The sequence below is a fragment of the Macrobrachium rosenbergii genome, chromosome 9 (genome assembly GCF_040412425.1).
Source record: "Macrobrachium rosenbergii isolate ZJJX-2024 chromosome 9, ASM4041242v1, whole genome shotgun sequence".
Classification (NCBI taxonomy): Eukaryota; Metazoa; Arthropoda; class Malacostraca; order Decapoda; family Palaemonidae; genus Macrobrachium; species Macrobrachium rosenbergii.
The window spans coordinates 20,536,511-20,561,350 of record NC_089749.1 but is presented as its reverse complement, the minus strand read 5'-3'; the positions used below and the strand labels follow the sequence as shown (position 1 = coordinate 20,561,350).

Below are 24,840 nucleotides of genomic sequence, written 5' to 3'. Positions count from 1 at the left end.
TAAATGCAGGATAAGGTCAGGGGAGGCGGGGGGGGAAGTTATGTATTCAAGACAGGCTAGGAATTTGGAATTCTCAATTGATCAGGATCCATAGGGGGAGCATTAGGCAGGACATTAGCACAGTGAAACTAGGCTAAGCCAGATTGATAGATCTTTCTCCAACCCCCGCCTCTTCTGCACAGGTGTCGCTGCATCATACGAAGAACCGAAGAGACTGCACATCAACTTCTCCTCCATACATGTGAGGCTGGCAGCCATGGGTTCATCGCACCCTTCCATACATGAGAGTGCTTTGATTAGCCACATGGAGGTTCATCGTCCCTCCACATGAGAGTGCTTTGATTAGCCACATGGGAGGCCATTCTCACGCTACTCATGGGAGGGTGTGTTTAACCATGAGAGATTGGTTTCTACCTCTATCCATGAGGAGGTTTGAATACGAGAGGTAGTTGACTCAGACAGTACCGAGACTTGAGACTGACGTCGAGGGTACTCTCTCTACAGGCATCCTCTCCTGCCGAGTGGATAACCAGGTGAGGATACATGCATATAGGCAGAGTAGGTAAATAATGAGTTACCTGCCTCCCTGTTTTGGCAGGTCGGGCTGAAATTAAATTGATCCCACCTCAAAATTTTGTTAATCGGGCCAATTCAGGTGTTCAGGAGTGTACTGCAATATGAAGTTTCATAATAAACTAATAGTGTAATACTTACTGAACACCTGAATGATCCCTACCTCCCTCCCTACTTCAATTTGATTAGTGAATTACGCGGCGCTGGGGAACCAGGTCTCGCAGACGGCTGGGACTTGCAGCAGCATTGCCAATGGTGCTTCGGGTAACTCACCTTGATTAAGATTTCAAGCATTGGTAATGCTGACAGTTAATTACCCAATTGGTAAAAGTTACGGGGATGCAATTGGGCTGGTGGGTAACCAGGGCTAATTCAGGTCAGTAAAAATACAATATTAGTTTTATTATGAAAACTTAATTTTTGTGAAATCCAAGTGTACTTCACTTGAGTTTTTTAACTTTTCTAAAACTTAAAAAGAAAAAGAATTTGCTAACAAAAATAATATACATACTGTATTGGGTCATTCCATTCAACAGAAGGTGGTTTTGAGAACAACCCGATTCAATTTGTTGTTTATGGCACAATTTTACAGTAAAAGTAAGGGTAACTGCCCCATTGAAGGCTTCCTCTAGCCATGATGTAGTGATGTCTTTTAAGGATTAAGGATTACTATACATTTTGTTTGCTGCTTTTTTGCAACAGGAAGAAATCAAATGAAAGATGACTACAGCACTAAAAGCTCCATTAAGATAAAAACATCAAGTACAAATTTCAGCATCACTAATACAGTATACTACAGTAAATGATCAACTAATGCCATAGATTTACTTGGATGGCGCCTAGTATGAGGATTTACCCTATACCGCAACTCATCGGCAAGATTTGGTCGAAGGTGATAGTGTGAGTTAGAAGGAAATATGTTATTCACATTACGATTCAATTTTGCAAAAGCATGCCTTGATGTCTCTCTAGCTAGCTTTTCTGTAGAATCTCTAGCTGAGTAAGAAGTTCTCTGGCTCCTGTTCCTGTTTGAAAGGACATCCCTGTAAGTCATGTTTAAATTTTCTTTGAGATACTTATCTTTGTTATGCAGCCCTCCAAGAGTAATATGGTAAAGGTATGGGTCTCTGATATGATCATCTGGCTTTGGTGCACCACATTCACTACACAGACTGCTCCCATCTTCATCTGTTAATGCTGGCTCTAAAAATAATCGGTTGTTCTGAAGGTATCGGTGAACACCTGAGAAACAAAATATATTCTAATAAAACCATCTTGCCGCTTACAGTCCAAAATGTATACTGTACACATAATTTTAGCTTATGTGTAGTACACTTGGCATGTTAATTAGGTAGCATGTTGATGAATGCTACTCTTTTATCTTAGGATGATATAATTTATATCAACACAAATTTACTAAAACTGTATAAAATGAAGACTATGATTCTTTAAAGATTCCTTTTTTTGTGTATTAAATCTTGGCACTATGTCAAAAATAGACGTGAAATCCATAAGCTTTACAAAGACTATTGTCATTGTCAGAGGAAATGAAGTCAAAATTTTTACATGGATAGCTTCTGACACTTGATCTGGTGCTCACTGGGACATTAATCGAGGCAGTGAGTCATGGTCAGGTATTTGTCATTCTATCAATACATGAAATAAGTTAGGATCATTAGCTTCCCTAACAAATCTAGAGAAATTAGTTTCTCTAAATAAATGGGTGGCATTTATCTTATTAAAACAATTAGCAAAAGACTGCCCATGTTTGCTATACAGTATATATACCTAACTAAGAACAAGGACAATGAACAGTTTTCAAGGGATATTTTCATAATGTACAGAATGTCAAGAAACCTAATCCCTTCTTGGATTAGATGCAAAACAAACAGGAATGCATGCAATTATCCTGTTGTGAGAGGGTTCTAGTAGGATCTGTATGGGAAATTACCAATTTACATACAGGGACAAAAAGGCCTGGATACCTATTTTGGGAGTAGGAGTTTTATTACATAAATTTGCAACTGAAAGTCCATGAGAACTGTGGTACCTGCCAACATGGTACTTTCACATAACACATACAATCAGTAAACTACCGGGCTTCAAGAAGTATATAGTACTTTACTGTTCCATAAAAACAGTAACCAGCAGCACACAATATACTCACATTTGTGCTGAGGAATATATTCATGCAGATTTTCACACCGATGCTGACGGAAGTTGCGAAGATCTTCCAGATCTTCTGCATCCCAAGACCTCCAACGTCTATGGAAATTTCTCCTCTTTCTCTGCGAAAAGAAATGAGTACATCTGAATAATAATAATAATAATAATTATTATTATTATTATTATTTCAGAAGATGAACCCTATTCATGTGGAATAAGCCCAACGGGGCCTTTGAAAAATACATGTAAATCTAAAAGTATAAAATACTTTTACAATCCTGTATATGAGTATTACTGTAAATACCTGTTGGGAAATCCACTTGTCAGCATATGCCCATACTGTATTAGTTTTTCCATTTGCATTTAAGGTTTTAGAATCTCAGTATAAAACACATCAAAAGAGATATATAAGAAGCAAACAGTTTGACATTTTAAAAACACACCACAGTTACGCATGAAATACACTGTTTTGACAACAAAGGAGCAATGTTACTATTGTACACCACTGCTGTATTCTTATTTAGTTTTGGAAATAATTACCAGAACATTTTAACATTTTTTGATTTTGGCTCTTTCACAAAACAAAACAAAACAAAAAATGAAATTTAAAATAAATTTTGTTTCACAAATACAAACTTATTAGCAAGAGCCAAGTTTTTACTCAAGCCAATCAATGATCAGAATTATTTTCTCATAGGAAATTCTCCCTGCTGCCAAGAGAAGTTATCCCTCTTCCATTTAGTTCTTCATTCCATGCCTCTGCAGGAGAGCAAACCCAATAGAATACGAAACATGTTCAATGACTCTGAATTTTATACAGCCACCATTTATGAATATGTCTAGTGTTCATATACTTACAGTACAGAGAAAGTAAAAGTGAGTGATCACCAGCCTACATACAAATATGTACTAACCATATCGAGAATGTTTCCTAGAACCCAGGAATGACATGTCTTAAAAAATGATATTTTCATAATAAAATAAATTTTGAACATACTTACCTGGTAGTTATATATATAGCTTAAGTCCCTGTGCGCGGTAATCGCCGATGGGTAGTCAGGTGTACCATAGTCGTGCCTCTACCCAGGTACCTTGAACCATTCCAACTGTTCTCAGATCTTCCATGCCCCTAGTCTCTAGAGGGAGGAGGGTGGGATTTGTCATATATAACTGGCCAGGTAAGTATGTTCAAAAATTTATTTTATTATGAAAATATCATTTTTAAACATCTGACTTACCTGGTAGTTATATATAGCTGATTGACACCTTTGGTGGAGGGTCAGAGACAGCCAACATCTTTGGAATTTTGCTTAAGGGGGTTAATAAACCAACTTAAGTTGTTCTTACCTGGTTTAAGGAAGCTGACTTCAATGAACTCCCCTCATTATGTCTGCCTTTCCTTAAGAGGTCCAGCGATCCACTCAGGGGGCTTGAAGACCTCTAGAGCTGCCAACCAGTATACCAACCTCTGGTATGACAGACAACCTATAATACCCTTGTTCGGGCGCTGCCAAGGAACAAACTGATTACCTGACTAAAATCAATCGATTGCGAAGATTGCGTCCAATCTCCACAAACAACCATAAGATTACAACTATTCCAAGGCAAGAATCAAGGGCATCGATTTATGGGATTGCAGGGTAGTCCCTTCTCCCACTACTGGAGTTAGCTGCTATAAACGGTCCCAGTGTATAGCAGTCGCCATAAAGCGCTTTTGTACTTGCTTCAAGTAGTGAAACAAACACTGACTTGCTTCTCCAGAAGGAGAGTCCATGATACTGTAGGTTCTATTCTGTCTAAAGGCTACAGAGGTTGCAACCGCCTGACCTCATGGGTTTTCTTTAGAAGCTTAGGTCCGCTTCGTGCATTCTGAATGCGCTTCCCATATCAACTGTCTAATGAAAAGATAAACGCATTTCTTTGACATTGGTAGAGAGGGCTTCTTAACTGAACACCAAAGCGCCTCTGCTTGCCTCAGAAATTCTTCAGTCCTTTGCAGGTACGCTCTCCAGAGCTCTTACCGGACAGAGACTCTCTCTAACTCCTCACCTGCGATCTCTGCCAGATTCATAATCTCAAGGCCTTAGGCCATGGTTGTGAAGGACGTTCATTCTTAGCTAAAAACCCCAGTTGTAGAGAGCAGATAGCTTGCTGCTCAAACTGACGGTTTTAAGACATGTACTTCACTGACTCTTTTTAGCTGTCGCCAAGCAAACCAAAATAGAGTCTTCATTGTGAGATCTTTAAATGAAATCTCTTGCAAGGTTCGAACCTATCGGACATGAGGAACTTTAGGACCACGCCTAGGTTCCACGCTGGTGAGATCTGACTTTTCTCTTGGTAGTCTCGAATGATCTGAGAGGTCTTGAGATCCTTATTGGCAGACAAGTCCAAGATTTCTGTGTCTGAAGACAGCTGCCAACATGCTCCTGTATCCCTTAATAGTCGAGACTGAAAGTTACGCTCTCTTAAGGCAAAGAAGAAAATCCGCTATCTGGGTCACAGAGGTACTGGACGAGGACACGGAGTTGTTTTACACCAGCCTCTAAAAAATATCCCACTTGGATTGGTATACCCTGATGGTAGATGACCTCCTAGCTCTTGCGATTCGCTCTAGCTGCCTCCTTGAAAACCTCTAGCTCTTGGGTGAGTTTTTTCGATAGTCTGAAGGCAGTTAGCTGTAGACCTTGGAGGTTTGGTGATACCTTTCCAAGTGGGGGTTGTTTGAGTAGATCTGGCCTTAGAGGCAGACTTTGGCGTGTCCACCATCCATTCCACCTCTGTGAACCATTCTCTTTGTTGGCCAAGGGGACCACTAGAGTCATCCTGGTGCTCTCGTGGGACACGAACTTGAATGACTCTGTTTAGATCTTGAAGGGGGAAAAGCGTAAAACGTCCAGGTTGGACTAATTTAAAGAACGCATCTATGTGCATTGCCCGGGTCTGCACAGGAGAGCAGTGCGTCTCCATCCTCTTCGTTTGAGCTGTGGCGAAGAGGTCTATGCATGGACGACCCCAAATCCGCCACAATTCTCTGCAGACATCTTGGTGAAGAGTCCAATCTGTTGCCAGGACTTGACCTTTCCTGCTCAGACTGTCTGCCCTCACATTTCTTTCCCCCTGAATGAAAAACGTATCAACAATGTCACATTTTTCTCCTTGGCCCAGATAAGGAGTTGCCTCGACGTTTCATTGACAGTGACCTGGAGTGGGTTCCTCCTGTTTGTTGATGTAGGGCCAACGCCGGCGTGTTGTCGGAGTTGACCTGTACAACTTTGTCTTGACTGAGTGTTGTAACTCTTTGAGGGCTAAAAAATGCTGCAGTCAGCTCCTTTTGATTTATGGAGCTTCTCTTGCTCTCTGGTCCAGAATCCTGATACTTCCAACTTTCCCAATGTTGCTCCTCACCCGAAGTCCGACGCTGGTCGGAGAACAACACTCAGGTCTGGGGTTCTTCTGTTTTAATGAAAGGCCCTCCTGAAGCTTGACTGGGTCGTTCCACCACCGAAGGCATTGTTTCATCGCTCTGAAATGGGGATACACTCTTTCTCTAGCCCGTCTTCTCTGCTCCAATACCGATTGAGGTGGAATTGAGTTAAGGTTTGTCTTCCCTGAAACAAACTGTTCTAAGGAGGAAAGGGTCCCTAGCAGGCTCATCCATTCCCCGCCGAGCACATCCGTTTTTCAGAAAGTCCTTTTAATTTTACAAAGGTCTGTTCCATCCTTGATGGTGACGGAAAACCGAAAATCCCGAGACTGAATCCTCATCCCTAGATACAGGATCTCTTGAGATGAGGTCAGATGTGACTTCTGCCTGTTTACCAGAAGTCCTAGTTCCCTCTGATAAACAGATTGTCGTTTGAAGATCCTCCAGACAGCGATTGAAGGAAGGAGCTCTGAGAAGCCAGTCGTCCAGATATAGAGAGGCCCTGATGCTCTAGGTGTGCAGCATTCCCGCTACATTCGACATCAGTCTGGTGAATATTTGGGGTGCGTGTTTAAATGAAGCAAAGAGCCTGAAACTGGAATACCTCTTCCTTGAAGACGAATCTCAGGTATTTCTTGAAGCCCTGGTGGATAGGAATGTGGAGATATGCATCCTGAAGGTCCAGGAAACCATCCAGTCGTGTTGTCTGACTGCTGCTAACACTGATTTTGTTGTTTCCATGGTAAACTTCGTCTTTTGTACAAAGGCGTTGAGGGCACTCACATCCAGTACTGGTCTCCAACCCCCCGAGCTCTTGGGAACCAGGAAAAGGCGGTTGTAAAATCCTGGCGAATCCAGATTTGTATTTTCTCTTACGTTTTCTGCAATAATAACGAAACTTGCTGTTGAATCGCCTGTGCCTTGACCTCGTCTCTGTATCTGGGAGACAGATCTATTGGTTTGTCTGAACAACGGGGGCTTTCTTAGGAAGGGGATTTTGTATCCATCCTTGAGTAGTTGAATGGACAAAGGATCCGCTCCTCTTTTCTTCCATACCTGCCAAGTTTAACAGCCTGGCACCCTACCGCTGCCTGAAGGGGGAGAACGCCAAGTCCTGTTTCTTCCCTGTCAGAGGCACTCCTTGCTGCAGATCTTCTACCCCGCCCTCGAGGAACCTCTACCTGAGGGCCGACCACGCAAAGGGCTGAGATCCCTGAAGCACAGAAGCCTCAGCTCATTTTTAGTCATGAAAGTCGTTGGTAAGACTTTCCTTGCTGTCTTCGGGATATAAGATCTTGTGTGGTTTTCTGAGCTAAGGATGAAATCTCTTTAACCAAGTCTTGAGGGGAAGAGGTGAGAGGAAAGGGGCGTAAATTAGTTCGGCTTTTGACTGGATGTGACCCCATTAGCTAGGAAAGAGCAAAGATGGGCTTTTCTTCAAGATTCCTGCTGAGAAAGCGCCGCTAATTCGCTGGCACCGTCTCTGGATTCCTTTATCCATACACGACATAAATGATACACATTCTTCTTTGTCGGTCGTGCTGAATAATCCCCATCTTTCTTCCTAACGCCCCAGGGTCCAGTCCAGAAAGTTAAAGACCTCGAAGGCCCTAAAAATCCTTTTGAGGAGGTGGTCCAACTCTGATGTTGACCAACAAAACTTCGTTTCCCCATGGCCACTCGGCGAGATGAATCAACAAGATTCGAGAAGTCTCCTCGGAAGAGGCAGGTATTCAAGGCTAAACGATTCTCCGTTTGATACCAAACGCTTTCGATCTTGAAGCTAGTTTGGCTGGAGGAAAAGCAAAGACTGTCTTTCCTTGTTCTTTCTTTGAAAGCATCCATTCATTCATCATTTTAGAGCTCTCTGGACGAGGGACAAAACCATCTTCATAAAAGCTGACTCCTTAGGCGCCTTCCCAAGAGTAAATTCTGAAGGGTGGGGAACGAGGAGCCGTCTGGAATAAAGTTTCAGGGAAAACGTCCATAAAAGTTTCATGTTTTTTGAAGTCTGATGAAAGTTGATGGCCTTTACTATCTTCTTCTTCCGAAACTTGTTCGATAAGATCCACAGGAGACTGAGGATATCATCAATCTCTTCTTCTGATTGACCAAAACCAAAGAAGCGACGTCTTTCAAAGTATCACCTTGACGCTCGGCGTCCTGGTGTCCAGTCTCGTGACGTCTGGTGTCTTCGTGACGCCCGGCGTCCTGGCGCCCAGATTCTGACGTCTGGCGTCCTGGCGTTCAAGCTCTGACGCCTGGCGCCTGGCGTCCATCCCTGAGCTACTCGGGCGTCCTGGCGTCCAGACTTCTGACAATCATTGTTCCGGCCCAACCTCAAGGTCGCTTTGAGAACTGGCCGCCTGTCGACATCTGTCAAAAGCTTCCTCAGGCTGACGTGAAATGATTGAGGTTTCTTGAATAGGCGTAAACATTTTCTCACGTTAAGCTGTCCCGCCGCGCCCTGAAGTCACTTGAGAGCTGGCGCCTGTGCGACATCGGTCAAAAGTTTCTCAGGCGACGTGCAGCCATCGGTGGACAAACGTCTGCATCCGTCTTTTCTGCAGGCTGAAAGACTTGCATCAGGGAAGAGAGTTTCGTTGCATGTCCTGAATTAGACTGATCTGCGGAGCTACCTGTTGCTGGGGATCGACATGGGGAGCTGCAATATCAACTACTAATTCATTTTCATCGATGCGACGTTGAAATGAAGTTTTCGCGACGCCTCGGTCTTATTCGTCATCAGCGGAAGCAGACGGCCGCCGCGCGACAACATACGCTCTGCTTTTCACTGGAGAGCAATTGTCCGAACCAAGAGGGGAACGCTCTGGGGCTGCTCCAGTGACTACATCCCGGAGTAGGAAGTGTCAAATCCCGACGCCGCTCCACCGAAGGAAGTTTCTTTGAGGGTTCGATAATGGTCGTATGGAGCGCCAGTCCCTTCTAAGTACAGCGTCCTCCGACGAGGATGAAAACACTTTAACTCGCCTTTCCTATGGCGAGGTGAGCGTCCTGGGAAGCGTCACAGGCACGCTCGAGGGGGACGACTGCTCGGTAGCTAAAACCTCTTTTCGCCTCCTTCGCCTGTCGCATTCCTTCTCACAGGGTTGGGTGAGCTGGAAGAGGTCTAGGACTAGAGCACGACAGGACCGAGCAACCGCACCCTCCACAACACTTGCACTCTTATTTTTCTCATTAACACTTGAATGTTTCAGATCTCTGACATTCGACCATAAATCCTCTCTGTCTCTTGTGAGGGGATTCTACCTTGTCCAAGGTTTGAATGGTCGTCATCATGTCCTTCAAGGTTGGTTCCTTATCAGTATCAGTGGGGGGTTCTGGGACTACCACTACTGGGGAATGAATAATTGATATGAGGAGAATCTTCAATTCCTTGACTATCTCTAGAAGAGCGAGATTTACTACTCCCGGCTCTTCTGATCCTATCCTTTCAAGCTTAGAAACATATCGGTAGTAATCCATCCACTCTCTTCTGATAAACCAAACATTCATCACATCTATCCTTAACTACGCAATTTTTCCTCTGCATTTTACACAAATAGAGTGGGGATCCAACTGACTTTAGTGTCGGGTTTTACACCCTCACACACATTCTCACACTCAAGCAGAGTCAGACATCTTGGAAAGTGAAAATCGAAGAGAAAATCCAAAGCGAGCAAAGGTCAAAATCAACAATATCTAACAAATCCAGAAAATCCAAATCAAACTAAAAACGAGCGAAAGCCAAAGCCAAAGTGTACTTCACCAAAACTCTGTGAAAATCACAGGCCAAACGGAGAGCACAATTCTTAACGATGCAACCGGTATGGCGGCAGGAAGATCTGAGGAACAGTTGGAATGGTTCAAGGTACCTGGGTAGAGGGCGCACTAGTGGTACACCTGATTACCCATCGGCGATTGCCGCGAGTTTTGAAATTTGCCAGCGTCAGGGACTTAAGCTATATATATAACTACCAGGTAAGTCAGATGTTTAAAAATGAGTTTTATGTGCCAATAATCTTGTGTAACAGACAATTTCCTTGTGAATATGAACTGATAATTTTCTTACTGTAGCAGAGATTGCACTGGTTGGACCTTGTACAAGATAATATCTACATGATACTGTACATGAAAATAGCTCTTAAAATCAAAAGAGTACCTTAACAGACTCCCAATATGTAAAGAAACTAGAAAATACATGTGAAAATCCTAAACCTTCCCAGCTGCTACAATTTGAGCTCTCACATATTCGACCTTATGATTCAGGTGATTAGATGTTTAGAATTTCCAAATGCAGCTGAAATAAGAAAGAAAATCTTCCAGGATGAACTGATAGAAAAAAAAGATGTTCCTTTGCTAAGTCTGTTCACAAATAAATTTCCAGATTTTTATGTACGCTTCTTTTTAAGACAAGATAAATAATGGTTCTTTAAACTGCATATTTTCCTTCATACCATTTTCTGAAAGACATACTGGTTCACTGGACCTAAATCAAATATTATCCATACAAGGATAAGAAAGATTGAAAGGGGTGTGTCATGATACATATTCTGCATGTCTTCATAAAAACCAAGAAAATTTCATGCTTTTATGAACGATCTTGGTATGTATAATACAGAAAAATCACAAGAAAAAATACACTCCACTCAATTTACTCTACACTGAACAAAGTAAATCAAAGCTAGCCAAATCACTATACTGTAATGATCCACAACTATTCCACACAAACAATTTACAAGTTTTGCAAATGGAGAGAACAGTGAATTTTAAAGCAAATTTCATTCCTTGACAGATATGAAGCACATAAAAATACAGAAATCTTCACAGAAATGAGTTATTCTCTGCACCATATGTCCAATTATTCAACACTACATGGTGGTAGGTATCTAACAAATCTTGAAAGTTTTAAAACCTGAAATCTATAGGGCTTGTTCCAACCTTTAGTTGGTACTTCATTATCACTTGTAAAATATGTGATAAAAAAAAAGGGCTTTATGAGAGCTAACTCATGTTACAGTTGTTTCAAAACATTGGTAAATACGCAAATAAAATCTAAATCAAAACTAAACATTTTTCTATATATACGAACTAGGTTACAATCAAATAATACTTGTACTTCAATCAAATAATACTTGTACTGCAATAAAATGACACTGCACTTACTAAATATTCTCTGTGAAGATACTCATCCTCCAGTTTTTTCTTCAGGTCTTTGACTAATTCTGTCTTAGGCTCATATGGAATTTTTCTCTTCAGTAGATAATCCTCCTCTCCATCTGAGAAAAACACTGGGGTAGACCTCTGTCTGTGGATTGGAGGCCTTAATAATTGTGTATGATGTGAACATCTTGCTGAAGCTTCTGGTACCTTGTGATGCAAACAACTAGGCATCTGATGTCGACTTCTGTAAGGAACTTCACACAGACTGCAGGAGCCTGAGTTATCAATATAGTAGTGCTTTTTGTTATATCTTTGACACAACACACAGTGTTCAGGTTCAGAACTAGAAGATGATACTGGTAACGAATGAGAACGGTGCCTTTCAGGTGGATGCCAGTCTCTTTTAGAACCTAACACAGGGTCGATCTTTGAATGTTTTGAACAACGACGCTTCAGTGAATCACATATTTTACAAGTGTCATCATCTCCAAGCCTTGTATCTTGGTCAGTAGTAGTACTATCATATTCATCATCTTTATTAGATGAATATCCATGACTTTCATTTTCACGATGCTCAGTATTACTGTCATTTTTTCTAATATCAGAATCTGCTTGTAAGTTAGAAAAATTATTATCTTTCCTCTGAAGGCCATGCCAGTCACTGCTCTGTTTACTTACAGAGTCATTTGCACTGTAATTTCTTGAATGATTAGGTAAATTTTGTTCTTCTTTACTGGCAATTCCATCAACAAACTGAACCTTTTTCCTTGTCCCTTCTTCTGAGGACTGCCTGGATTTCAAACCATTGGCAGCTGAGAAAGTACCATTATTATCCATTCCATTCTGCTGTCCAGCATAAGTATCCAACCCTGGTTTCCAAGTTGCATCTAAAATAGACAAAGAATTGTTTCCATCATCTTTGTCATAGAGTTTCCTACCATCTGTGCTGCCTCTGGGATGACTTCTCGTAGAGGGTAGAACATGGCTTTGTCTTGGAATGTCTGCTATAAGTGACCTATGCCTCTGCTTTGCTGCTTTCTTTTTACTGGCAATGCAAGCCTCACACTTTGGTTTAGTATGATTGCAATTTAGTCTTGTTTTCATTTGTTTTCCTAACACAGATGTTTTAGAATGAGGTCTTTCTTCACTACTCTTGGGACGTAAGTGCATTGTTGAGTTAAAATCAATGTCATGTTTGCTGCGTGAAGACTGTGATGCTGAAAATAAGGTTCTCCTGGAAGAAGCGGCCTGATTTCCTACGTGACGAAGCTGTTCCCCTTTTCTGCAAAAAAACATTAAAGAATATTTGCGGACACTTTGAAATGAGTCACTTGAACACTAAGAGAAGCATTAGTAAAAATACAGATGTGAACACTGCATGATTTTAACTAATTACAGTACTTAGCACTCCACTATCAATTTCTGATGTACTCTATTACCTTCTATTTCTGAAAAGGCAATTTAGCAAAACAAAAATTTATATAATACAGCTTTACATATGCCTTCATATAACTCCCAGATGAGGCAAAGAACTTTCAAACTAAAAAATCTAATTTTATCAATAGTTGTTTGTTTGACGTAGAGCATTTTCATTACCTTGCAGATGCACTGGACTGTGAAGCAAGAGTTGAGAGTGCAGTAAGAAAGAGTATCTGCAGCATGGATGAAATGGAGAGAAACAGCTATACAGTACTACTGATGAGACATTAGCAGAGACAGAAAAGACTTACAATGGGTACATAACACCTGTATTATTCTATGCAGCAGAATCATGGGCATTAACAGAGAAAATTTAGGAAATATTTTGTGAAGATTGTATCACGAATGAAGAATTATTGAAGATATGTGGTATCAAAGACTGATATGGTTTGGATATGTGATGAGAAGGAGGGAGAAAGTTACTCAGAAAAGCATTACTGTAGTTATGGAAATAGCAAGATGAAGACCTGTAGGAAGTCCCTGGAAATCATGGAAAAAAAGGAGTAGATGAAGCCCTAGACATGAAAGGCATTCAGGCAAAAAAAAGCACTTGAATGAGAAAGTGAAAAGAATAGAAATTTTCATAATAAAATTTATTTTTTAAATACTTACCTCTATTATGATAGCTGTGTTTCCTGTGTAAGGCAGGAGGATGATAGTTTGTGAAAAGTAAAAAATTAATAGGATCGCTTAGTTTGAACCGTCTAGTCAGTAGTCACCCATTCCTTTCGAGTGGTTTGAGCGTCTATAGTTTACCATTCAGTTTTTTCTTCTGTCCACATGAGTGGGGGTGGTGGGGGTTGATACATAATAGAGAGATAAGTATTTAGAAAATAAATTTTATTATAAAAATTTCTAATTTTGAAATGAATCTTATTTCTCTATTATGACAGCTGATTCCCCACTGAGCAAAGGAGGTGGGCAAGGTGCGAGGACAAATTTAATTACCCCCAAAAAAACCATAAAATACACCATGAATAAGACACTACTTACCTAATGATTAGCATCCATCTGCTGGTACTGCCGCCAAGTGAGGATTAATTTATTAGGTGGCAAGACCTCTGAACAATGCTGGAGGTTCCTTGCTAGGGATACAACTCACACTCCGATGCAAGTGAGACCCAAGGCCTTGTGCCTAGGCCAGCAGAGCAATGGCAGTAAAAGAATGAAGGTTCTCACCTAATACAACATAGGTACCTTCATACTCCCCAAAACTAGACAATTTCTTAACTAAATAGCTGTTCAGGATATGAGTTCCCCCGCCGTAATGAGGGGTGAAAGAGCTCCGCACAGTTCATATTGGATTTCCACATCTCACAGATAGTGCGAGGCACATGTGAAGTTACACCTCCACTGCGTTTCACTGACAACTTTCCCCAAAGAAGGATTCTTAATGAAACTGAAAGTGGTTGCTACCACTAGCACATCGTGAAATCTTACTTTAAGCTGATGGTAAAAGAGTAGAGTCTAGATTTGAGTGTGCTTCTCAGACTAGAGCCTTGAACAGACAAGGCATGCCATTCTTTGACATGGGTAAGTTATGTTTCCTAGGGCTGCAAAAAAAGGTTGTTGATATTTGTCCTGATTTCACTAGTCCTTTGCAAATATATAGAGAGAGCTCTGACTGGACATAGGGAAATTTCTTCCCCATCTGGTATCAAAGAGGACAGACTGGGGATCACGAAAGAGCAGGGCAGAGGATGAGACTTAGTCATTCTTGGCCCTGAAAAGGGATAGAAAAGAAAGGGCTGCTCCTTGGGTAGAAAAGCCTACACAGCATGAGAAAGCCTGAAGCTCAATACTGTACTCATATGCTGAGGCCTAGGCTAACAAAAACAGTCTTCACTGTCAAATCCATAAGGGAGGTTGTGCTCAAGGGCTCAAATGGGGCATGCATAAATACTTATGCACCACATCCAAATTCCAGTCCAGGGGTTTATTTGGAGACTTATGAATATCAATTGGAAGGAGCAGATGGCCTCCTTAATATGCATGTTAGATGAAATATCTAGGCCAGAATGCCTCAATACAGTAGCTAACATGGATTGATAACCTTCTGGAGGAGTACCAAGTGCCCTATATAATGCCCACTGTCTTTGATATCATGTATTAGACAACTCTTCTTGAGTTAAGGATAGACCTTCTGCATTCCTTTGAAAAACCCCTTGCTGGTAAGAGACAGTAGAGAGTCTACAAGTGGTCAGCTGAAGCATGGAGAGGTTTTGGTGAAACCTCATACCTCCTGGCTGTTTGAGAAGACTTTTCATTGGTGGAAGAAGCCTTGGGCAATCTACTAACAGAGGCAGGGGGTCTGGAAACCATTCTCTGGGAGGCCATCATGGGGTCACTAAAGTCATGTGTGAATTCACAGCCATATGGAATTTGCACAAGAACCTTGTATCATAGCAAATGGGGAAAAAGTTAAGTATACCTTTAGTTTAGCAGACCACTGAGCTGATTAACAGCTCTCTAGGCTGGCCCAAGGATTAGATTTATTTTACGTGGCCAAGAACCAGTTGGTTACCTAGCAACGGGACCTACAGCTTATTGTGGAATCCAAACCACATTATAACAGAAATGAATTTCTATCACCGGAAATTTCACTGGCCGGTTGGAGAATCGAACACAGGCCCAGCAGAGTGCTAGCTGAGAACGATACCAACCCGTCCAGTGAGGAACTTAGCAAATGGGGGAAAAGCTTAGAGGTCTAAACAAGACCAATCTAAATGCATTGCATTGACTGCCCATGCCTGAGGATCCTGAACTGGAAAGCAGTACACTGGCAGGTGACTGTTGGACCTGGTGTCGAAAAGGTCCATTAGCGTAGTACCCCACAACTTTCACAGGTCCTTGCAGACTTGTGGATGCAAAATCCATTCAGAAGACAGAATCTGGTCCTTCCTGCTGAATTCCCTTACTTATAATTTAATCTTCTTTAGCATTACTTTGTTTAATATTTCATCAGTCTACAACAAGGACCTCAAAAAGTTAAATATGTTACTCACCTAATTTTTACAGAAATTCACTTTATCTTGTGCTTATCTTTCGCTGACCAAGTGCCAACCTATAACGTGACAAGCGCCAGGTTGGCCAAAGGAAGATGACAATGGGCACAAACCACTACCACTCCTGGACATGACCAGCTTCCTTGTACCTCCAACAGGAGAAGGAGCATCACAGGGTGTGGCTAGGGTATGGCCAACAGGGAAGGAGGGCATTGGCACTTCCTCTGCCACAAGGGGAAAACGCAAAAAACGGTGACTAATTTGCCAAACTTCATATCCTGAACAAAATGTGGAGCTTTGAGAGGAGAAAATTTTGAAGGAGAAGTATTACTATGAAAACAGGGAGAGCGGCAAGAGCTACTATTTGAAAGGTAGTGAAAAATGACATATTTAAATTAATTTGTATTTTTCAAAGCTAACAAACCTGTGGTCTTAACATTAGAATAAATCTTCTGGTGCGAGCTGGCAACCGGTAAAAATAAAAACAAGAATTGTTTATGCAAGGAATTGGTATCATCTGGCATCTGTCATGGAGATGAGATGGGAAGTAACCAGTGACCTTATCTCAACCCCGTAACATATCAGTTTTCTTCCAGCCTATTGTTAACTGAAAGAGGTGGCTCGAGGTGGGCAGTAAATGTTATGACCGCAGGTTTGTTGGCTATGAAAAATACAAATTAATTTACATTTGTCATTTGTTCATACACGGAACAAACCTGGGGGTCTTACCATTAGGATAGACTCACTCTTGGTGGGAGGTAAGAGAATCCTAAACTGACTGGAGGTTCAGTATACCCGGTCATACTTCCTGAATAAGAGATTACTGGGCTAAGTCCAATGCAGAAATTCAATGCATTAGAAGAAATTAAAGAGCTATATCTGTTCAGATAACAAACTAAGGTAACCACCTTTTCGCATCTGTTATCATTCCTCTCTCTCCTTGCCAGAAAGAGGAAGGTTTTTTTACTGCTAGGTATATTTGTGTAGAATAAAAACAAACCAACAGTAAGGCTACTACACTCACCTGTATTTGGTCCGTTCCAGCGTGTGATGGAAGCATCTTCTTACCCACCGTAGGTAAAGAAGAAAGGAAAAGAGACCAGTCATCTCAATCATCCTCACTTTCATACCATCATCTTAGGCAATATAAAAAACTGTCCCACTAGGGGCACTGGAAGAGCTACACAACTTGTTGAGCAGCCACCAACAGACCCAAGGAAAAAGTGTCCAAGGACCTGTGGGCAATGTCTCCCAGGTAGAAGGAAGTGAACATGGTTTGGCGGAGCCAAGAACCAGCATTCAGGATACTATGAAGAGATAACTTCTTGAATGCCAAGGAGGAGCTTAGTCCTCTAATGTCAAGGGCTCTTGCATGCACAGTATTGGCAGTAGAAAATGATTGCGAGGAGGCATACCTAATCACTTTACGAAACCAAAACGAAATAGTATTCTTGGGCACTTCTTTCCTGATCCAGCCTTTGGCATCCCGGTCTGAGATGTCAAGTCCTTTTTAGATAGCAACACGTGCTCTGGATCATCGTTAACGAAATCCCAAGGGAAGGGATGGAAAAGGAGGTTAACCTGTCATCATGAACTGAGGGGTTTTGAGTCTTAGCTACAAATTCAGGGACAAATTGAAACATTCTGAACTTCAACCCCTGGTATGTTTAACATCAAAAGCTAGGCCATGGAGTTCGCCCACTTTCTTCGAAGAAGCTAAGGTTGGAAGGAAAATCGTCTTGAGGGTCAAGTTCCGGTCTGATGACCGACGCAGTGGTTTGCATGGGGCACAAGCAAGACTACTGTACTTTGCACCAGAGTCAGATCCCAGGTAGGAGGTTTCAGTTCCTTACGAGAACAAGACCGTTCAAACCTTTTGAGCAGCATCGAGATTTCCCAAGACGAAGTTAGGTCCACGTCTTTCAAACAAAGAACACTCGCAAGGCAGCCGTGTAGCCCTTAATAGCAGAAACAGAAAGGTGTTTTTCTGTTCTGAGGAACATCAGAAAATCAGCTATCCGAGTGAAGAGAAACCTTGTCAACGATACCAATCACAGTAGATGGCTCATTTCCCCTGATACACGGTTGAAGATCTTCTGAGGTAACCAGACAACTGTGTCGCTGCTCTGTAGATTTGTTCCACGTATGAACAAACGCGAAACTTACTCCTAACCTCACTTCCTGTCCTACAGTTAGAAGAATCTTTTTCTGTCTTTTCCTATTCTTATCTGCTTCTTGTATCTGCTTATACCTTAAATAAATATTCATTATGTCATCTGACCAACCAATATATTGATCATAGTGATCATTGTTCCTACATTTAACACACTGGTTGTGTTGGTTGTGACCGTCGTAAAACGAAGAGTAGTCGGGTATGCACCCTCCTACCTTACAGACTTGAAACAATTTGTCTTTCTCCTCTTGGGAAGATATCCCATATACTGTAATGACAAAATAAAAACAAGAAAACCAAAACCAAATTCAGATAACAATCTAATCAACAAAATCAAGTAAACTCTCTCCAATGCGTCCTTGCAGGCCGATGAAAGAGGAAAACTAAATGGAAAACTACAGACGTTCAAACCACCTGAAAGGGATAGTGAATAGACGGTTCAAACTAAACAATCCTATTAATTTTTTACTTTTCACACTCTATCATCCACCTGCCTGAAACGGGAAATAAAGCTATCATAATAGAGAACTAAGATTCATTTCAAAAATTCATTTTAAGTCTAAATACCTAAGTGGGAAAAACCAATATAACAACATTTATGATGACGATGGTTTGTAAGTTTGTTTTTGTACAATCTGAGGCTAACTACTCTGAGAAAAACCAAACCTGTTTGGTTTTCCTTCATTTCCTTCTTCATTAATTATTTAATAAAAAATCAGATGAAAAGCTTTATCCTGAGTAGCATCTGTTAATAAAAAAAACACATTTCAGTCAAGATATTACAGTCTGAGAGAGAGAGAGAGAGAGAGAGAGAGAGAGAGAGAGAGAGAGAGAGAGAGAGAGAGAGAGAGAGAGAGAGAGAGAGAGAGAGAGAGCTCAATTTCATTCTGTTTCAAGTGGACCAAGCAGAAATGAGAGGTTTGCTCTGTAAATATCTTTAAATCTCCCCCAAATAACTTCATCTGTGGTTCTTTGAAAACTTCTGAAGCTTTGTCCTGATCAGCTTTCTTGGGAATATATATAACTCACTCACAAGCCTTTTCCCCCATCATCTATACCACAAGTCTAAGCACCACTTCTATATGCCTCCAATTAAAGATGTCATGCTTTGGTACCTACAATTTTCTATCTCTACTCCTAGCTTTACCTAAACCTGGTTTGCCTTCACCAAAGAAGTAAATGACAGAGTTTAAGAGTAACTGTGCATCCAAGGAAACACTTCAGCTTTTTGCAAGATATTTCAGTGTGCTTCTATGCAAACCCACCAGTCATAATCACCTCTTGTGGAGTCAGTCATAGTACAGGGGAGCAGATTATTTTATATATACTTTGCGTATATAGCAGTATGTCCTTAACAGTGTGCATATCAAAAACAGTTAATGTGAAGCATACTTACTAAAATATGCACATTTCACAAGACTACTAAATTAGTACAGTAGATTTAAATCATACTGTACTTGCAAAAATCATTTGAATGTTAAAAAGTCCCTAATTTGTAACTATACTTTCAAATAAAACATGATTAAAGTAGCTGCTACTTTTAAAAAGGTATTCATGTCAATCTTAAACAGCTGGAGATGAATTTGCATTATTTTTTGCCCAATCCATTTATGTAATACTGTACTTAACACATTATAATAACTTTCTTTTCTAACTTGAATGTGTTCCACACCAAGCCCTTCACCTGATGAAAACTCTTTAATTTAGGACCCGAGAGGTAAGGTAACTTGCCACATGATGTAGCATCATAAAATCTCTATCACATGATGTAGCATCATATAAAATTTCTATAAGTCTTAAAAGAGATTAAAACCATATCAAGAAGCTGAGCTGGCAGGTTCTATTCTAATATTTGGTAGATCTGCACTTCTACTTTTAAAAATAATCAGCCTGCAATTATGAACCTAGGTATACCACAAGTGCCCAAAATCCCAATTACAGTTCTGAATTTACACTTATTATAAGTAGAGGTGTTTACTGGCTACAGTTACTTACCTACTTGTTACAGGTCCATAAAATGTGACTTTCTTCAAGGGTGACACAGGAACCTTTTCAGCAAAAGTTTTGCGGCGACTTCCTAGCATCTTTTTCTAATCCTTCAGTAACCCAAAACAGAAGATTCTGAAACAAGACCAAAATCCTTATGAACTTGTACAAGGATCATCATACATTAGAATTTTCGGATCACCTTTGATACTACGTATTTTCATATATAAAGAAAACTACAGTAGTACTGCTGAATTGCTGTGTGTGCAGTATAAACAGAAATGTTCAAAATAATTAATTTTTTTAGACATACCAAAAGCAATAATATCTTGCATAAATAGCAATAATTGAAATCATATTTTTTTAAATACTTTTCTTGTATTTTTTTTCATTTCCAGTAACTAGCAAAAGTAACAAAAGAACTAAGGTAGTGTATTTACAGGGTTTGTATCCTTACCAAACCCAGCACAGAATTCCAAGTATTACTAGGCCAGCAGGATGGGGAGGGGATGTTTACCCCTGGATATCCCTGTTAAACTTTGTTAAGTGTGTCAATGGTACTTAGGCTTCTAGGATACATCCTGCTTGGCCTGGAGGACCCCTGGACCATCACACCTGTGAGGTTTACCTTATTGTTTTTAAGAATATTTTTGAAAGTTCAAAATTAAATGTGACCCTTTGGATGTTACAACAATGTAAGTAAAAGAGACTTAGTCATCACCATTATCTGGAATTTTCTGAAACTGATTACTGGAATTATAGTCCCAACTAGCATAAATTCCCAGAAGTATTTTCTAACAACAGAACTGATAGTTTTAGCACCCAATATATATTATATGTTAGACATTAAAAGCCATTCCGGCAAAGATAAGCCTAAACCAATGAAAGATTTAATTACAGAATCTGAAGGAAAAGGAAGAGTTTGCAAACAAGCTACACAACTACTATATCAAACCAGAGAGAGAGAGAGAGAGAGAGAGAGAGAGAGAGAGAGAGAGAGAGAGAGAGAGAGAGAGAGAGAGAGGTATTCTGTGATACATGCAATGTAATATACTGCTCAAGGCCTCATAAATTACATCCAAGAAGTTACAACCTCAATCAGGCCTAAAACATCAATTGTTAACTTTAAAAATATACAGTATCCATACATTTACCAACAAAGAGGCCTAACTTGTATCCATTACTATTAATTTTGTCCTTCACACTCGAGAAAATGTCAAAATCATCACATTTAATCATTAGTTTTAATTCAGTGCTGGCAAGAAATCAATGGTAAAATTACAGAAGAGTTGCACACTCTGATAAAAAATATACCTCGACAGGGATACATCTAAACCTAACCTCCCTTTTGCCTAACCTTAACCTTGGGTGGCATGCCCTGACATGGCTTTGCTCACCTGTGGATATCCTACCCCCAATGTGATATCACGCAAAGCAGAAAAATGTTTGCTCAGTTACTCTGCATTATTACTAATGTAGACAGAGGAGTCACATGGTCTGGCCTAGGATAATCCTTTACTACAGTTGACATTTCAGAAGGAATACATCCTAACCAGACCTAACTTTGCCTAACCTTACCTTAAATGCCATGACCTTACCTGCATGAGAGGGCTTCAGCGCCCCCTTCCCTGGGACCCCCAAGTAAGTCATGACCCTTTCTTCTGTATACTATCCCCAAATAATTTTATTATATTATAACCAAATGGGGTACGGGGTAAACTAGCAGAAAGGAGAAACAACCTCAGAGAAAACTGAAGACTAATACCGCAGCCCTCTGGTTCAGTAATTACTAGCTTATGCGCAATATGGGCGACGTATTCAGTACCAGCCCCTTGGGGATGAATGTAAAAACATAAAACAAAAACAGTAAATAATATAAACATAAAAGACATAAACATAAACAAACACATACAGTTATGGAATGGTTCTGCGCACGCGCAAGTCATTAGGAAGCCATGTGTTCAAGATGGGACTGGCTAAGGAAACCCATTATAAAAGGAACTATACTAACCTAACCTAGTAGGCCATGTCGCTTAGCCCCGCGGACCCCCCGGTGAAGGAAACTCCACTTTTTACCAAAACCTACCCTATAACACTACGCATGCGCGATAGCATTCCAGGATGGCTAGCATACAAAAAAATATCAGATCTGATGCTAATTACTGGTTAATTACAGTCAACTGTCAAAAAATAATGGTAAATTGTTAATAAGCAACCAAAATACTACAGGAAGTCCATTTCCAATTTAATACCCGATGTGGAGCAACCCCAGTTCTACCGTTTTGAGAATTACGGGAACAAACTCTAGCACTGCCTCCGAGGGTTGGCTTAATCCAGGTTTCCAAGGTCAATATCATGGGGGGGGAGGGCCAGGGGCCCGGCAAGGTCAGGGATCGGTGCCTCAAGTCAGACTAGGACGGTAGGTCTAACGTCTGGCTACGTCAGGGCTTGGCATTCTAGCAAAGGTTAGGGTTTTCTTCGTCGGCGGAACCTGTGTCCGTCGTTCTCAACTGGCTCCTCTATGCCAAAGCTTAACGACTTAAAACGCCCTGAAACAGCTTACTTACCTATAAGTTACTACTAAATGCCGACAAGAATTAACAACTTAAGAAGCCAAGCCCTAGGCCTTCGTTTGCATACCCCGCAAGTCCGTTTAATCTAAATTACCTTCAACCATAAGCCAGACGAGACATTTTCGTTATGTCGAATCCACATACACTTTAAGAAAAGCACATTTCAGTTCTGTAAAGGGGTTTCTTTCGCTATAGTATAAATTCTAGAGAAAAATATTTTGTTTGTTTACAATTTATGATTATCCTGCGGTGTTTCGATTCGGCGTTCCTAAAGACTAGTTTACCAATTGTATTATTGCTGAAAGTACCTACAATATTCCTAAAATTTCTCACACTTACTAATATTGAAATTATTAATCTTCAAAGTTCAAATGAAATATTATAAAATGAACAGCACTTCAACGACGTACGGGTTTACAGGACGACACTGAGTCACTGACAGTTAGAAACTGTAACAGACGGGCAGGTGTTATTTTCCTAATATCAAAATGGTTGTTACTGGTTCCGAGTCAATTGTCAGAAATTATCATTATCTAAATGTAATTATGAGTACCCATTTTCCCTTTACTGTATATCACTCTAGCCAATACTGCTCTTGGGAATGCTTTAGTTTATAATTTGAATATTTTTAATTCTCCGCCGATTTTTTCAAGTTCACAGCTCCAGGTGATTTGCATACTGTATATACATTATTGTAATAACATATGCTTAGAAAGAATTTCGAGTGTATATGTCAAATTATATAAACTGGTGGTAATACATTTTTTAGGTACATGTATTTGATCTTCAGGCTTTATTTTCTTAATATAATTTTTTCATGTTTAAAGGCAAATTCTTTTCTTTTACAACTTCAGTACCTGACCCTGTTTATGTCTTCTAACATGTATATTTCTTACTTATTTTCCCGTAGCTTTCACAAAAATGCACGAGTTGATTTTTGTCCTTTTTATTATTCACTGTCCTTTGTATTGCACTGTACAGAGCTCTAGTTCCCAAACATAAATGCAATTTCTTCATATACTTTGTTTTACATATTTTATATATCTGAATCAGACTCCCATTGGGCTAAAAAGACTTCAATTTAAAAACATTTCTTTCATTATGTTTGCTGATCACTATTCACTGCAATATAACTGGAGTTTTATTGGTAGCTGGTTACATTTCTGACTTCTCTTTTCAGATCCTAGTGATAAAGGTCAGATTCACGGGCAAAGTCCGCGGTTTTCCTTCTGTTTATCAAACTTGTTGTGCCATTCTGTACTCAGAAAATAAACTGTGCACAGAATATAAACTGTGCAGCACAGGTTAATTTACATGTCTTCTTCAAAGACAGCAGCCTGAAAATACATCAAAATTCAGAGCACAATCAAAATTAGGTAAACAAGTATTTAATATTTTTTTCTTGGTCTTGTATTGTTTTCTGTTTTACTTTTCAATTTATGCAACTTAAAACATTCTTTATGTCATGTTCACATAATACAATTTAGGCTACCTCTTCATTCATTAGTTTTTACACCAAGCGTAGTTAAATAGGTTGCCTTAATTTTGCAAGAACTGTTGCTAGACATACGTTTAACTTTCTCCATCTCACGTCAAAACATTTCTCAGCTGTAAGATGTTCTATATGCATATTCCTCTTTTATAGATTCCACAGGGCTTCAAATACTTGTTCTATAATTTTTTCTAGATAATGTCTTTTACAAAATATATCCAAACATTACTGAAGTTGAAAGTGAAACCACAAGTCCTTTGCCTGGTAAAGTACTATGTATCCTTTGGGCTAAAACTGCCTAAGCTGCTGTGGCTATGTACACCCTCAGTTTTGATTCCAGGCATGGATTACTAATATATGAATAACTAAATCATAAAATTTAGCCAAGTACTGGGGAATTTTTGTGACCTAGTGCTTGATAAGATTGAGTTGGCATGGCTGGTCAACAAGCAAATAACGAGGTGAAGTACGTACAAGGATCCAAAGGTGAAACTTGAAGAAAAAACAAGTTGCACTAATAGTTCGAGGGGTTTATGCAAGATGCAAGAAAGCAGTTATGGAAGTAAGGTAAAAGGCTAAAATGTGGGTGCAGCTTAGGTTCAAAGGGATTGCAAACCTTAGGTGATATGCAGTGCACTGACAGCACGAACCCCTATGGGGATGGAGCCCTATTTGTAATCAAATACCAACCTTTCAACTTACTACTAATGTGTGGTGTACCCCCATTTTATACTTTTCATATTTATGTCTTTCTGAACTCCAGCTGTCAAGCAGAACTTTGCAGCACTTTTTATAACTTCCAT

At 40.2% G+C, this 24,840-nt stretch overlaps 1 protein-coding gene across 5 annotated transcripts; it reads right to left on the bottom strand.

Moving 5' to 3' along the window:
* Positions 1-346: 346 nt before the first annotated feature.
* LOC136841532 (uncharacterized) lies at positions 347-23,031 on the bottom strand. Of its 5 annotated transcripts, none has more exons than XM_067108499.1 (5): positions 22,956-23,031; positions 19,982-20,107; positions 11,333-12,611; positions 2,741-2,861; positions 347-1,815 (listed from the first exon to the last, which is right to left on the bottom strand). In XM_067108499.1, the coding sequence occupies exons 2-5, from the start codon at positions 20,068-20,070 to the stop codon at positions 1,367-1,369; spliced, it is 1,938 nt and encodes a 645-aa protein (XP_066964600.1). In that variant the 5' UTR covers positions 20,071-20,107; positions 22,956-23,031; the 3' UTR covers positions 347-1,366. The 5 variants fall into 5 exon arrangements, with proteins under 5 accessions (XP_066964600.1, XP_066964596.1, XP_066964599.1 ...); XM_067108495.1 differs by having other exon boundaries at positions 22,885-23,018; XM_067108498.1 differs by lacking the exon at positions 22,956-23,031 and adding an exon at positions 22,776-22,834.
* Positions 23,032-24,840: the final 1,809 nt, after the last annotated feature.